The sequence below is a fragment of the Argopecten irradians genome, chromosome 3, assembly GCF_041381155.1.
Source record: "Argopecten irradians isolate NY chromosome 3, Ai_NY, whole genome shotgun sequence".
NCBI classification, from domain to species: Eukaryota; Metazoa; Mollusca; class Bivalvia; order Pectinida; family Pectinidae; genus Argopecten; species Argopecten irradians.
In genome coordinates, this window is record NC_091136.1 from 18664009 (window position 1) to 18679798 (window position 15790).

Genomic DNA, 15790 nt, shown 5'->3' on the forward strand with positions numbered 1-15790 from the left:
TTGGGATCGATTGGATAACAAAACGACCTAAAGGCAGCCATCTTGGATTTTGACACTGTTTCAGAAATTATTAAAGAGGTCTTAATCAAATTAATTATCGACTGTTTTGAATAACACAGATCATTTAATGGTGAGCACTCAATGTTTCTAAAGGAAGAAATACTTATGAAAAAATCATGGAAAGAAGCTAGAAACCGATGCTGCGTATTTTTATGTATTTTTTTAATTAACGGTGTCGCATATTAAAACTTATTCTATTTTGTAATGCTGTCTCAAAAATAATTATGAGCGTTGATATATATTTTTTTAATTTCATCGGACTATACATAGCCTATAAAGTTGCATCAACTCTTAAATATTTTAATAGACATTTATCTAGTTTTAGTTGACGTATTTGATACGTTTACCTATGACAGACAATACCTGGAAGGACGTACTACCTAAGGTATTCGAAAATATGTTAAAGTCCCACTACTATCTTTCCGAAACTGGTTTTAATTTTTAAAATGTCAATACCAATACTACACTCATCATCTTTATCATCTGAAAAAAAAAATCATAACGCGGGTCGTCTTATGTTTCCCGCCGTCGTCCTAAATACCACGCGGTAGTTAACTACTACTGTGCCAGACGGCAAATCTCCACAGTTATCATATATTACGCAGGGACATCCTTGCATATTTTCGATGTTGTTACTACTAAGGTCATCGGTATGTATTTTCTTATGTTATCAATGATTTTAACAAACCTTGAAATTTTGCTCCTGAAAGGTAGTAACCTAACAAAATTTAACCTGAAGAAGTCCTTATATCATTATTGTCTATAAATTTCTAAACAAGTGTGTGCTTCGGTTTTATTGAAGCATTCACTCTCGATTCATTCGAAAGTGCCCCCTAGCGGTCGGCAATGAATTTTCCCCGCGCGATTTTGTTCCGTTATACATTTCCACACGTGTTTTACTTTGACATTCAAGTAAATACATCGGTATACATTGCCGACCTTAAGCAGTATTCACACTTTATTTAACGGAATATGTTCTTTCTGTGAATTTTCGAAGCGCTATATTTCTTGTAACTTTCCTTACAGGAAAACATTTTATTTTGTATTTGCATATTTGTTATCTGCCCTTGCGGGTAGGTATTGATTGTAATAGAAAAGAAGGCGTGAATTTCGCTCACAGAATAATGACGTTGCAATGAATACCTATCTGCAAGGGAGGTAACTATGTTATATGCAGACGCAATATATATAGACAAGTGACTGGATAATTATATCTAATCAGGAATGTGAAAACTGCCTCTGACTTTGGCTCTACAAGTAAATCGTGATTATTTGTTAACTAAAACAAGCGAATCAAACAAATCGAAGAAAAGTCAGAAAATTCTTCAATTGTTACTTCTACTCTTGCCCATGACATATTATAAAGGCATCTGTTAAGCATTGTACGTACCTATATGATTTGTCGTTTCTGTAAGCTTAATATATCTATAAGCGTTATAGACGTTTTTAAAAAGGAACTATAACTTCAATATTTTGAGCAATGCATGCTTCTTCAAAAACGTCAACATAACTATACTTTATCACGTGACTAAGTCACCTATTTGTAACAATATAGATAATCTATGAATTACTTATAACACTTGCCACAAATTAATGTAAAACAGTCCCAAATTGTATCGATCAGCGAGGATTTAACAATTGTTAGAGGCCAGATACAAAATATATAAAGTGACATGTATGTGCTCTCTTCATTATACACTTCACAGATTTGACACTATAATAAGGCGTATCACCACCAGATTCGAACTCGTACTGTAAACCAACATAATCTCGTGTTTCCATGCCTACTGTGGTTCTACTGTACCTTTATCTGTTAATTATAAGATTTTATCGATGATTTATTTTAGTAATTTCTTGTACGCGAAAATCGGTTGGTTTACAGTAAGTCCTAGATATATAGGTTTTAGCAATCTATTACGAAGAAAAAAGAGAAAATAAACATTCGTGTGAATGTCCAAATAAATTGTATTTATTTAACTATTTGCTCTCATGTTTTAGTTTTAGAAAAATTAACAAACAGGTACTGAGTTTTTGTCATGTTTCTTTTTTAATATTTCACAATGCTAAAGTGTGAAGTGTCTAAATATGTTATCTTTAATTGGATATTGTATACAGTACGTACCTATTACCTTCTTCTGTCTGAAAAAAATACAACAAAAATACTACATGGACGTAGTTAAGGGGATGAGTATTTTATGTACAACTAATACTATGGCAACTGTATATTTAACAATTGATAGTTATATTAAGCTATGCATGTACAAACTGCGTTTATCTTGTTGTTTCCATTATCGATTGATTTAGAGTCTGCAATTTGACCATTTTCAGCACAAAATTAGTTTTATTCTTGTCCATTTTCACATTTCTTGAATGACCTTTCAATGGTAAGTTATAAATTTCTTCTCATAAATCGTTTTTAATTTGAGAAGCATATATTGCTAATATCGCGACATAAAGATATAACTGTATATTTTTGTCTTGTTTTTTCTATAATTTCTTTTCATTTTGAATGCAACGTTTTATAAAATGTTTTAAAATGCCCAATAAAAAACTCAGCGTATCATATGGTGCTAGTAGTAAATACATATATATAACATAGCTAATGTCTATTCCAATTAACCAGACCCTAAAACCCATATTTACGCTGAGAAAATCTTAAAATATAAATAGGACTGACAATGTTATTGGCTTTAACCCACCTCGTCTTGTCTCCAGGCGACGATACCAGTCCTGAACTTGTATTTTTTTCCCCATTGGGAAACTTCCAATATGATCAGCAAAACGTAATTACACTGTATCTGCAAAATTGAAAGCATGTGGATTTTTTGTTCATACCAACCTGAGCCCTGACCTGTAAATTGAACATTAGTTCTACTAACCTAAATACCTGCCTAGGATACCTTTTGTCCGACTCGGTATCTGACCTTGGTCCTGACCTGTAAATTGAACATTAGTTCTACTTACCCAAATTCCTGCCTAGGGTACCTTTTCTATGACTCTGTATCTGACCTTGGTCCTGACCTGAATCCCGACCTGTAAATTAAAGATTAGTTATACTTACCTAAATACATACCTAGGGTACCTTTTGTATGACTCTGTATCTGACCTTGGTCCTGACCTGGGTCCTGACCTGTCAACTGAAAATTTGTTATACTTACCTAAATACATACCTAGGGTACCTTTTGTATGACTCTGTATCTGACCTTGGTCCTGATATGGGTCCTGACCTGTAAACTGAAATTTCGTTTATACATACATACGGAACCTTTTGTCTGACTCTGTATCTAAACTTTACGTTTCGGTATCGTGGCCAATTCACGTTAGTCCGGCTTCTGTATTCTGTTCCAAAACAATGATACCGGCCTGAAAGATTAATTAAACTTACCTTCTCAATTTCTTGGAACTACAGTTGCACCTGCAAAGCAATGGCGTATTATTTGTATTATTTCGTCACCTGTAAACAGATATTGGAAGAACATATACTTACCTTTAATATTTATACCTGTAAAACAATAGGATGTTAATCAGTATACTTACCTGAAACCCCTAACCTACCTTTCATATTACGCTCCATGCAGCATATCGCCAGCTTGACACGCGCGCGACCCGAGTTTGACCTATATTCGCACATGTGGATTTGGGTTTTATCATGCAGTAGCCTAAGTTATGTTTGTAAATAGTGTTATTTGTAAGAGTGTTTGGGTGTATATGTACCTGCTTTAATACTTACCCTCGGGTAACCCCAATATCCTGTTGCCTGAAACAGGAAAGAATATTCATTTAATTTCAATCGATTTTAAATCGAAAGGTATTAGCCTCTCTACAAAACAAGCATGGAAATATTTCAGAGGGGCTCGAGAACTTATAAGTTAACTTAAAGATTGAACCATCACCACTAATTGAATATAATTTTAATTTGTGAACGAGCTATACAGGTGTATAATTGTATCCGAAATGAAGGCTTCTGTAGTTTTGTGGTAAAAATTCTTGCAGCAGTCACCCATTGAACGGTTGTCGTTGATGATGAAGTACAGAAGGCGTGGACTGGTATGTTTCCGGATGATCCTGTATGTAATGGATCTGAACCCTAATCATGAAATTGTTATTGTGAACTTTTCTATGGTTTTCAGTTTAATTATCAATTTCAATTATATTTGTATTTATCAAAACAAATAATTGAAAATATAGCACGCCTTTTAGGTAAATGAGGTAAGGATATCACAAAATGAATCTACATTATCCTACGTAATTTCATATCTTTTGTTACCATTTGGGGAAATTGGACTTAATTGAAAGACAATTTGATAAATAAAAACATGACAAATTGTTCTATAGAATGTTTTTAACATACATCAGACACAAGGCTTTAATACATACCGCTCGGTAAGACCCAATGGTTTAAACCTGTCAACAAAATGAGTAAATTTTAATGCAAGTGTTTCTACTTGTCAATAAATTGAATATTCCTTGTTAAATGCATGTGATTGCTGCAATACCTACATTTCAACCAGGACATTATATTCTCTATTTTGCTCATTATAATAAATCAATTCAGTTGCAAAAGAATATAGTTTATAAAACGTTAGAAATATAAAGTCAAACGATTCTCTTATGTTGTAATGGAGCACGTCGCTTTTCGTGTGTTCAATTTAATTATGATTTGTATTTGGGCCTCCTAATTAACATTTTAACTCTTATTTTGAAATTGTTGTCCTTTATTATATTTTTCACAGTGAAATATAAGGCTTTATAATGAAAATAAAAGAAGTGTTTATACCCGAGTAAAAATATAAGTTTTGATATTTTTACTAAATGTATCACTTTTATCTTAACACTACTATTTTTTTTTATTAAAACAAAGTTAATTTATTAGTTTCTCTAGACTTCGAAGTATTTTAGTGTAACACCATTGAAGAGAATTTTACTTTTGTCCATATACTATTTATCAAATACATATATATTCTATTGTGAATAAGGACGTCATGAAACCCGCAAACGTTTTAAGTGCAGAGCTAAACAGACGCTACTTTCAGATTATATATATCCGAAATGTTATTCATGATGAAAAGTCATTTCAAGATGCTCTGATGGTGAAAGATTAGAATAAGATTTTCATTGATAAGAATATGCAGCAAACATGGTTGTCTTGCCTAGTAATGGCAAGTACTAAGTTATAGCCATGAAATCGTTGTTAGAGTGTTTGTTTCTGTATATACATTTTACTATATTAGTTTGTTATTGATAGACTTTTTAACTTCCTGACTGCTGCCTTTGCAAAGCGTTTCGAGTATCCTCATACCAACGTATCACCCTTGTATCCACATTCACTTGTGTGCTATTACTACACGGTATAGGATCGTATTGCAATATTGGTTAAAATGTGGAATTAATATATATGAACAAGGAGGACATATTCAATACTGAATGCCATACCTGTTGCATTACACACAGTGATGACTAGGTTTTTGATTTCCATTACTGTACCAGCTGTGCCATAGAATGTGAGACTCATTCCAGAAACTCCAGGGTTCTTACTCGTATCAAGGGAAACGTTGACCTCTCTCTCCTGACCGTAGTACAATTGTTGACTCTAAGTTGAAATTTCAAAACACACATTCAATAGAATTTATTCATCCCTACCTTTATAGACATCTGAACAATATTCAGTGCAGGCTTCCTGTTGTATATATCTGCTAACGGTTCATAAACATATCTAATCATTTCAGGGTGGAATGTCTTATCGTTACATATATGATAATTAAAATAACATTTTAATGTACTTTATACATGCTAGGAGTTGTCGTTAAACGTAATCGTACCGTAAGCTTTATGTGTGAAAGTCATTTTAAATTTCGCGGTTTTTCGGTGATACAGAAGGGGGAGATGGGTAGGAGATTTATAATAGTCATTACGCATGCGCATCAGAGCTGCGACAGAGAAACAAAGAAACGAAGGACGTTTTTCAAGGTCAGTCAGTTTTTTTATTTGTTACGTTTTTAACAAATTGAATTGAAAGCCGCCTCCACCCCCTCCTCCTTCCAACTTTGTTATTATGATTCTGTACTTTCAAACTTTTTTTGTATTTTATACCATGTTAAGTATTATGTTAATGTGTCTTGTATTAGTGAATGTGTCTATAAAGTGGGGCGTTTTTTATCCCCCCCCCTAGAACCAAATGATGTCTTGTGGGGTCAATTGGTTTTTATATTGGCTTGAAAAGTAAATATTTTCAAGTCCGGCGTTTATATTTAATAAACAGCTATCTCCTGATGACCTCCAGATTTTCTCCTATATGATAAATCTGCCAAAGACATAAAAAAAGACCACACCGTATACAACATTATGTCGACAACGGGCAAAACATCCTATATGGCCGTCAGGAGACAGGATTTGAAACATTCGTTCGACTTAAAGAAAACAAATATGAGTCGGTACGTTATTGAAAGAAAAGAGAAAAAAAGGAAGAATTATAAATAAGGAAACTGTTTAATTACGATAACGGATATATTTCAATTAAAACACACACCTGAGAGCATGTATTAGGTAATTGTGATTCCATACCTTAACGTCAATTTTAAGATATCAATTTTATCAGACTGTGAAATAGTGAAGTTTAACTTCAACATCGGCAATTTATAATACACGTTGTATTAGACATATTAACATTAAATAAATTGTACTAGCTCGGAAATACTCATTATGCTATACCAAAATTCACCGTACTTTAAACAACGATTATTGTTTAAATGATGGGTATCGTTTATGCTATGTCGGCGGTGGAGTATCTTTTAAGGAATTTAAAAGGAATTTTTAGTCCCCAAGTTTTACTAAATACCATTTAATCAGTTTACTTACCACCTCTACCAGTTCTCCAGTACTATCGATGACATAACTCAGCAGAACATGGCTAACATTTTCGGCCGTAAATTCCACGCTACAAAACGGTATGTTAGTAGCATCTAAAAATGCGACGGATAGGTTGAAGGTAGATTCTCCATTGGTCGCCAAAGATGTCGTCGTTTGGTCCTGGGCTTGCCTCAGTACATCTGAAGGAATGACGTCGCTCAGGTCCGTTGATATGTCTAAATACTTATTGTAGGAGCTATCCATTTCTATTTGGTGACACACTGTTCAACACATACAAGTAAAGCGTTGAAACAGAAGACTAATCTATAACAACAAACATTTGTTTATCACAAAAATGAATATTTCATTATAATAATTAAATTTTACGAGATATGCAGCGTATCATACTGAGTGGATAGATAATGCAAACACTGGAGTAAAGTCGCACTAGATGTGGTAATTTCGTGAATAATTCTTAGAAGACAACTTCAACAGGTATACTGGGAAAAAATAACACCGAACAGCAAAAGACGAATATTCATAATTGTGATATAGATACTTCATAAATACGAATACCAATAGGTAAATAATTGTAGTAAACTACTTGGTAACGACAGAACCATATGTTCCCGAAGGGCGAGCGTTCCACATCGACTCCAGCCACATTACCAATCACAGTTTGGCATATATTTTATTCAAAACAAAATTAAATTGTCTGGCAAATCAAAATTAATGGAATCAACGTGTTTATAAGTATATAACTTAGGGTTAGGAGGAATAGAGATCCTTTCCATGTTCGGTAATTTAGGTAAGGTTTAGGGATAGAACATATATAAAATATGCTTCTTTTTCTTATATAAAGAATATTGAAATTGAAACTTACATTTACAGATACTATTATCCTCGCATTCATCATCAACGAACAAGAAACATAAGGAAACAATTCGGGAAATCTGAAATTTCCTGATATTCCATGTATTTCTACAAATGCTTACCTGGCTTAAAACAGGCACTGATAGACACATCTGTGATATTTGCTCTTGTGTAATTAGCTATAGGTGTCAGGGACACTTTCAGAGCCACCCCACCGGAGAAGTAATCAAAGTTTACATTCCTCTGCTCCGACAGCGCCCCGCTTAATCCTGACACCTATGGAAAGCAATCCTTTATTTTTAACGATCTTAATACTGGCGAATAAACTCCTTTTTGTGGAATACTATTATACGATTTCGTTAAATCTCTCAATTTAATATAAATCTAAATTCACAATTCATAGGTTTAGAATTATGACATCTGTGTGTGTCAAATGCATTTGGTTACACACAATTCAAACTATTTCATACAGATTTCTTTTCGAGCCTCACCTTCGAACTTAATGCAATGCTAGTATAATAATAGTGAAAATTTCTCAACAATATACGGTACCCAGTGCCATCAGGTATTCACATATATCAAAGGTTTTTGCAGATATTCATCAAATTGCATGCCATCAGATGGAATAAAAGTATGATCTAGCTAAATAAAAAATTGTCTCAAACCCTCTTGAATATGTAATGACTATATATGCCGTATAAATAAAATTTCTATAAATAAATAAATGTTCCAATAGATCACAAAAATATGGATAGAAGAATTCGCCTTACCCTGAACGCTGGTAAAAGAACTATACCCTGAGAGTCAATAACCTCGATGACTGCGGCTTCAATTTCGTTGAACTCAGCATTAATCGACACAAAAGTTACATTGTCATTTTCAGCGATCACATTGAATATAACTGATGCATCCGACTGGGAGTTGAATAGCAACAAATTCAGTTCTCCAGATGTATGGTATCCATTAGTTTCGTTTGATAACCTGATTTCCATTTTAGGCACAATTACTCCAACACAAGGAGTCCCGTATGGGGATGGAGTCCAGTGCATGGTAGTTGTAGGTGGATGTGGTGTGGTTGTAAATGGTGCTGGCGTCCAATTCATGGTGGTTGTAGTTGGCTTAGTTGGTGTCCAATTCATGGTGGATGTAGGTGACTGTAATATTGCAGTAGTTGGTGCAGGTGCCCCATTCTCAGTGGATGTAGGTGCCTGTGTTGTGCCTGTAGTTGGTGCAGGTGTCCAGTTCTTGGTGATTGTAGGTGCCTTTGTTGTTCCTGTATTTGTTTCAGGTGTCCAATTCTCGGTGGTTGTAGGTGGCTGTGTTGGTGCTTTAGATGGTGCAGGTGTCCAGTTCTTGGTGATTGTATGTGACTGTGTTGTGCCTGTAGTTGGTTCAGGTGGTGTCCAATTCATGGTGGTTGTAGGTGCCTTTGTTGTTCCTGTATTTGTTTCAGGTGTCCAATTCTCGGTGGTTGTAGGTGGCTGTGTTGGTGCTATAGATGGTGCTGGTGTCCAATTCATGGTGGTTGTAGGTGTCAATGTTATGCCTATAGTTGATTCAGGTGTCCAGTTCACGGTGGTTGTAGTTGCCTGTGTTGTTGCTGAAGTTGGTTCTGGAGTCCAATTCACGGTGGGTATAGTTGCCTTTGATGTGTCTGTAGTTGGTTCCGGTGTCCAATTCATAGTGGTTGTAGGTGCCTGTGTTGCGCCTGTAGTTGGTTCAGGTGCCCCATTCCCGGTGGTTGTAGGTGTCTGTGTTGTTCCTGAAGTTGGTTCAGGTGTCCAAATCTCATTGATGGTTGGTTTCTGTGTTGTGCCTGTACTTGGTTCCGTTGTCCAATTAATTGTGGTTATAGGTGATTTTGTTGTTCCTGTAGTTGGTTCCGTTGTCCAATTTTCAGTGGTGGTAGGTGCATGTGTTGTTCCTGTAGTTGGTTCTGGTGTCCAATTTATAGTGGTTGTAGGTGCCTGTGTCGTTCCTGTAGTTGGTTCAGGTGTCCAATGGATGGTGGTTATAGGTGCTTTTGGTGTTTCTGTAGTTGGTTCCGGTGTCCAATTCATAGTGGTTGTAGGTGCCTGTGTTGCGCCTGTAGTTGGTTCAGGTGCCCCATTCTCGGTGGTTGTAGGTGTCTGTGTTGTTCCTGAAGTTGGTTCAGGTGTCCAAATCTCATTGATGGTTGGTTTCTGTGTTGTGCCTGTACTTGGTGCAGGTGTCCAACTAATTGTTGTTATAGGTGATTTTGTTGTTCCTGTAGTTGGTTCCGTTGTCCAATTTTCAGTGGTAGTAGGTGCTTGTGTTGTTCCTGTAGTTGGTTCAGGTGTCCAATGGATGGTGGTTATAGGTGCTTTTGGTGTTCCTGTAGTTGATTCTGGTGTCCAATTCATAGTGGTTGTAGGTCCCTGTGTTGTGCCTGTAGTTGTTTCAGGTGCCCCATTCTCGGTGGTTGTAGGTGCCTGTGTTGTGCCTGTAGTTGGTTCAGGTGCCCCATTCTCGGTGGGTGTAGGTGTCTGTGTTGTTCCTGAAGTTGGTTCAGGTGTCCAATTCTCAGTGGCGGTAGCTGCTGGTGTTGTGCCTGTAGTTGGTTCTGGTGTCCAATCAATGGTGGATGTCGGTGCCTGTGTTGTGCTTGTAGTTAGTTCAGGTGCCCCATTCTCGGTGAATTTAGGTGCTTTTGTTATTTCCGTAGTTGATTCAAGTGTCCAATTCTCAGTGATGGTAGGTTTCTGTGTTGTGCCTGTAGTTGGTTCAGGTGTCCAATTCATGGTGGTTGTAGGTGCCTGTGTTGTGCCTGTAGTTGGTTCAGGTGTCCAATTCACGGTGGGTGTAGTTGCCTGTGATGTGTGCCTGTAGTTGATTTCTGGTGTCCAATTCTCAGTGATGGTAGGTTTCTGTGTTGTGCCTGTAGTTGGTTCAGGTGTCCAATTCATGGTGGTTGTAGGTGCCTGTGTTGTGCCTGTAGTTGGTTCAGGTGCCCCATTCTCGGTGGTTGTAGGTGTCTGTGTTGTTCCTGAAGTTGGTTCAGGTGTCCAATTCTCAGTGGCGGTAGCTGCTGGTGTTGTGCCTGTAGTTGGTTCTGGTGTCCAATCAATGGTGGATGTCGGTGCCTGTGTTGTGCTTGTAGTTAGTTCAGGTGCCCCATTCTCGGTGAATTTAGGTGCTTTTGTTATTTCCGTAGTTGGTTCAGGTGTCCAATTCTCAGTGGTGGTTGTAGGTGCCTGTGTTGTGCCTGTAGTTGGTTCAGGTGCCCCATTCTCGGTGGTTGTAGGTGTCTGTGTTGTTCCTGAAGTTGGTTCAGGTATCCAATTCTCAGTGATAGTAGGTTTCTGTGTTGTGCCTGTAGTTGGTTCAGGTGTCCAATTCATGGTGGTTGTAGGTGCCTTTGTTGTTCCTGTATTTGTTTCAGGTGTCCAATTCACGGTGGGTGTAGTTGCCTGTGATGTGCCTGTAGTTGGTTCTGGTGTCCAATTCATAGTGGTTGTAGGTGCCTGTGTTGTGCCTGTAGTTGTTTCAGTTGCCCCATTCTCGGTGGTTGTAGGTGCCTGTGTTGTGCCTGTAGTTGGTTCAGGTGTCCAATTCTCAGTGGCGGTAGGTGCTGGTGTTGTGCCTGTAGTTGGTTCTGGTGTCCAATCAATGGTGGATGTCGGTGCCTGTGTTGTGCTTGTAGTTAGTTCAGGTGCCCCATTATCGGTGGATGTAGGTGATTTCGTTGTTCCTGTAGTTGATTCAGGTGTCCAATTCTCAGTGATGGTTGGTTTCTGTGTTGTGCCTGTAGTTGGTGCAGGTGTCCAATTCATGGTGGTTGTAGGTGCTTTTGTTGATCCTGTAGTAGGTTCAGGTGTCCAATTTTCAATGGTGGTAAGTGCTTGTGTTGTGCCTGTAGTTGGTTTAGGTGTCCAATTCATGGTGGTTAAAGGTGCTTTTGGTGTTCCTGTAGTTCGTTCTGGAGTCCAATTCACGGTGGGTGAAGTTGCCTGTGATGTGCCTGTAGTTGGTTCAGGTGCCCCATTCACGGTGGTTGTAGGTGTCTGTGTTGTTCCTGAAGTTAGTTCAGGTGTCCAATTCTCAGTGGCGGTAGGTGCTTGTGTTGTGTCTGTAGTTGGTTCTGGTGTCCAATTCATGGTGGTTGTCGGTGCCTGTGTTGTGCTTGTAAATGGTTCAGGTGCCCCATTCTCGGTGGTTGTAGGTGCTTTTGTTGTTCCTGTAGTTGATTCAGGTGTCCAATTCTCAGTGATGGTAGGTTTCTGTGTTGTTTCTGCAGTTGGTTCTGGTGCCCCATTCTGGGTGGTTGTTGGAGCTTTTATTGTTCCTGTAGTTGATTCAGGTGTCCAATTTTCAGTGATGGTAGGTTTTTGTGTTGTGCCTGTAGTTGGTTCAGGTGTCCAATTTTCAGTGGTGGTAGGTGCCTGTGTTGTGCCTGTAGTTGCTTCAGGTGTCCAATTGATGATGGTTGTAGGTGCCTTTGTTGTACCTGTAGTTGGTTCAGGTGTCCAATTCATGGTTGTTGTCGGTGGGTGTGTTGTGCCTGTAGTTGGTTCTGGTTTCCAATTCATAGTGGCTGTAGGTGTCTGTGCTGTGCTTGTTTTTGTTTCCGATGTCCAATTGATGATGGTTGTAGATGCCTGTGTTATGCCTGTAGTTGGTTCAGGTGTCCAATTTTCAGTGGTGGTAGGTGCCTGTGTGGTACCTGTAGTTGGTTCAGGTGTCCAAATCTCTGTGGTTATATGTTTCTGTGTTGTGCCTGTGGTTGGTTCAGGTGTCCAATTCATGGTGGTTGTAGGTGCCTTTGTTGTTTCTGTAGTTGGTTTAGGTGTCCAATTTTCAGTGGTGGTAGGTTCCTGTTTTGTGCCTGTAGTTGGTTCAGGTGTCCAATTCATGGTGGTTGTATGTGTCTGTGTCGTGCCTGTAGTTGGTTCAGGTGTCCAATTCATGGTGGTTGTAGGTGGCTGTGTTGTGCCTGAAGTTGGTTCATGTGTCCAATTCATGTTGGTTGTAGGTGGCTGTGTTTTTGCTGAAGTTGCTTTTGGTGTCCATTTTATGTTGGTTGTAGGTGGCTGTGTTGTGCCTGTAGTTGGTTCTGGTGTCCAATTCATGGTTGTTGTCGGTGGCTGTGTTGTGCCTGTAGTTGGTTCTGGTGTCCAATTCATAGTGGTTTTATGTGTCTGTGCTGTGCTTGTCTTTGTTTCTGATGTCCAATCGATGATGGTTGTAGATGCCTGTGTTATGTCTGTAGTTGGTTCTTGTGTCCAATTTTCGTTGGTTGTAGGTTCTTGTGTTGTGCTTGTAGTTGGTTCAAATGTCCAATTCATAGTTGTTGTCGGTAGCTGTGTTGTTGCTGTAGTTGCTTCAGGCGTCATATTTATGGTGGTTGTAGGTTCCTGTGTTGTTACTATAGTTGGTGTAGGTGTCCAATTCATGGTGGTTATGAGTGTCTGTGATGTGCCTGTAGTTGGTTCAGGTGTCCAATTCATGGTGGTTATGAGTGTCTGTGATGTGCCTGTAGTTGTTCAGGTGTCCAATTCATGGTGGTTATGAGTGTCTGTGATGTGCCTGTAGTTGGTTCAGGTGTCCAATGCATGGTGGTTGCCGGTGGCTGTGTTGTGCCTGTAGTTGATTCAGGTGTCCAAGTCATGGTGGTTGTAGGTGCTTGTGTTGTTGTTGAAGTTAGTTCTGGTGTCCAATTCATGGTTATTGTAGGTGACTGCGTTGTTGCTGTAGTTGCTTCAGGTGTCCAATTCATAGTGGTTGTAGGTTCCTGTGTTGTTGCTGTAGTTCGTTCAGGTGTCCAATGCATGGTGGTTGTAGGTTCCTGTGTTGTTGCTGTAGTTGGTTCAGGTGTCCAATGCATGGTGGTTGCCGGTGACTGTGTTGTGCCTTTAGTTCGTTCAGGTGTCCAATGCATGGTGGTTGTAGGTATTTCTGTTGTTACTGTAGTTGGTTCAGGTGTCCAATTTATGATGGTTGTAGGTGTCTGTGTTGTTGTTGGAACCTTTTCAATTAATTCGTCTGTGAATGACAGAAATACAATTTATAGAGATTTTATTGCTTTCATGATATCAACAGCAAATGAGTGAACCTTTTAGATCTGATTTCATCAGAAACTTTTCTATGGTTTATATTTCTTCATAACACTTGTTCTGTGATTTCATGGATCTGCAAATATGGCAACATCTTAAAGTTTTATAATACAGAGAAATCTTGTTTACATTTTGTTGATTCGAAACATTGTTCCTTTATACCATGATTCGTATGTTTAACATTTGCTAATTTTAGTGTTTGACACTTGGAACTATTTTTATTGATTCGTGGTTATATCAACACATTTGAACACCACTGAAAAAGGACTGACGAGTAATTAAAATTTGCACATTCACGATTTACGCTATAATGCCAACTTTCAAAAGTCCATGGCTACGAAAATTTCCTAGCAATATGTTTTGGTTAAAAAATCCACCAAATTAAAATGATTGAAATAGACCGTTACAGTAAAGTTTTTTTTATATCAAAACAATTCAAAGGATACAACGGATTTTACATCAACACCCAACGATATATACTTATGACCCATTAGATGTAGAGCGGTGACTCGTAGGTTTCCGACGATTACTTAATACCTTGGCCAATGTACACTTACCACAATTGATCTCGTCTGAACCGTCACCACAGTCATCGTGTCTGTCACATCTCAGGATCCGAGGGTAACATTCTCCCGTGTCTTCACATCTATAGAATGTGTCTTCGTCACACGGCTCAGTATCTGCAACAAACGGAAACTAAATCACACAGCAAGAACAACATGCACGATTGGAGTCTGCAAAACAAATTGTCCGGGGAGCGCACTTGTCTGTGTATGTTGTATTGCGCATGCTTCAATACGAAATGAGTAGGAAGTGCAAGCCCGAGGCATAACTGCCAATACTGCCTAGCGATTTCTTGGTTTGTTTTGTTGCCGAAAACACAAAACAAGCACACTCCATACTGAAAATGTGCAAATCATTCACCATTCCTCCCATTCCTTTTATGCTGATAGCTAAACGGGAGACGAAATTACCAATTTCATAATTGTGTGTCTAGGATAAAGAATAGAACCATGCGCCTTCGAATTCCTCATAGGGACGAGCGCTCAACCGAAAGACAAAAAAGAGACCGTGTCACGGAAGACTAAAGGAAGGTAGGAAGAAGAAGAAGATGCACTGTACTTTACAAAATGGCGAAACTATTCTTAAAAAAGGAGAAATGCATGAAGATAATGTGGATATTCCGCCTAAATGTAATACTGGTTTGAAGATTTAAATTACTGACTAACTCTAAAGAAAACACTATATTAAAAAAACAAGGTATTTAAAGATGCTCCACCGCCGACAGAGCATAAACGATATTCATCATTTGAACAATAATTGGTGTTTAATCATGTATATATATGCCTAATTAACACAAAATATAACATAAAATAATTTATTTCGCCTTTGGTGCATGCGCAATCATTACTTCATTCCATATAGGATATAGTGCAACGGAATTTTTTCGGGATGCAATTAAATAGTTTTCATATTTTTAACTTGAAGTAAAATTAGAAGCTAAAACTTTTCAATGGTGGTAATGGTGTAAAGTAAGTAATTTTTGTAACTGAAGAAAAATACTAAATCGTCTGCTCCTGTTTTGGATGGTGAAAAAATACCATTTGTCAGCGGAGGAGCATCTTTAAGAGAAAACCAAAAGATTTGAAGACGAACTAAAGACGGTACGCACACGATATGCATGCCCCGTTTTAATGACAAAGAATAAATATTAATATAATTTCACAATGTACTTCTTCGTGACGTCATCCATTGCGACACATTCATTGACCGCTCTCGATAAATTGATAAAATAATCAAACAAACAAGTGTTATTTAATCAATTTCTGACACAATTGCTTTCTCATCATCTACACATTTCTGTCAAGTGACCAGGTTATCAAGCGTGAACTACCACGGAGCCAAACAAGCATGAACCGTCAGCTGAGCAAAAATAT

The 15790-nt window shown here is 38.0% G+C and overlaps 2 protein-coding genes across 2 annotated transcripts; both read right to left on the reverse strand.

Moving 5' to 3' along the window:
- Positions 1 to 2185: 2185 nt before the first annotated feature.
- On the reverse strand, positions 2186 to 13247 carry LOC138319521 (mucin-2-like). The gene is made up of 8 exons (XM_069262674.1): positions 8550 to 13247; positions 7902 to 8055; positions 6916 to 7187; positions 5494 to 5650; positions 3791 to 3817; positions 3548 to 3562; positions 3025 to 3093; positions 2186 to 2199 (listed from the first exon to the last, which is right to left on the reverse strand). Exons 1-8 carry the CDS (start codon positions 13245 to 13247, stop codon positions 2186 to 2188), a joined length of 5406 nt encoding a protein of 1801 aa, XP_069118775.1.
- A 5-nt stretch (positions 13248 to 13252) lies between these two features.
- Positions 13253 to 14753, reverse strand: LOC138319523 (integumentary mucin A.1-like). The gene is made up of 3 exons (XM_069262675.1): positions 14696 to 14753; positions 14411 to 14533; positions 13253 to 13782 (listed from the first exon to the last, which is right to left on the reverse strand). The coding sequence occupies exons 1-3, from the start codon at positions 14751 to 14753 to the stop codon at positions 13253 to 13255; spliced, it is 711 nt and encodes a 236-aa protein (XP_069118776.1).
- Between the last annotated feature and the right edge of the window lie 1037 nt (positions 14754 to 15790).

Excerpts from the sequence above, each read along its gene's own strand:
- LOC138319521 (XM_069262674.1), bottom strand. The coding sequence starts at position 13,247 with ATGAATTGGACACCTGAACCAACTACAGGCACATCACAGACACTCATA. Across the intron at positions 8,056-8,549 it reads TTCTTTTACCAGCGTTCAGG|GTGTCAGGATTAAGCGGGGC; the intron begins GTAAGGCGAATT and ends TGCTTTCCATAG. Across the intron at positions 5,651-6,915 it reads CTGGAGAACTGGTAGAGGTG|AGTCAACAATTGTACTACGG; the intron begins GTAAGTAAACTG and ends ATTTCAACTTAG.
- LOC138319523 (XM_069262675.1), bottom strand. The coding sequence starts at position 14,753 with ATGGAGTGTGCTTGTTTTGTGTTTTCGGCAACAAAACAAACCAAGAAA. Across the intron at positions 14,534-14,695 it reads AACCAAGAAATCGCTAGGCA|ATACTGAGCCGTGTGACGAA; the intron begins GTATTGGCAGTT and ends CGTTTGTTGCAG. Across the intron at positions 13,783-14,410 it reads TTCAGACGAGATCAATTGTG|ACGAATTAATTGAAAAGGTT; the intron begins GTAAGTGTACAT and ends TGTCATTCACAG.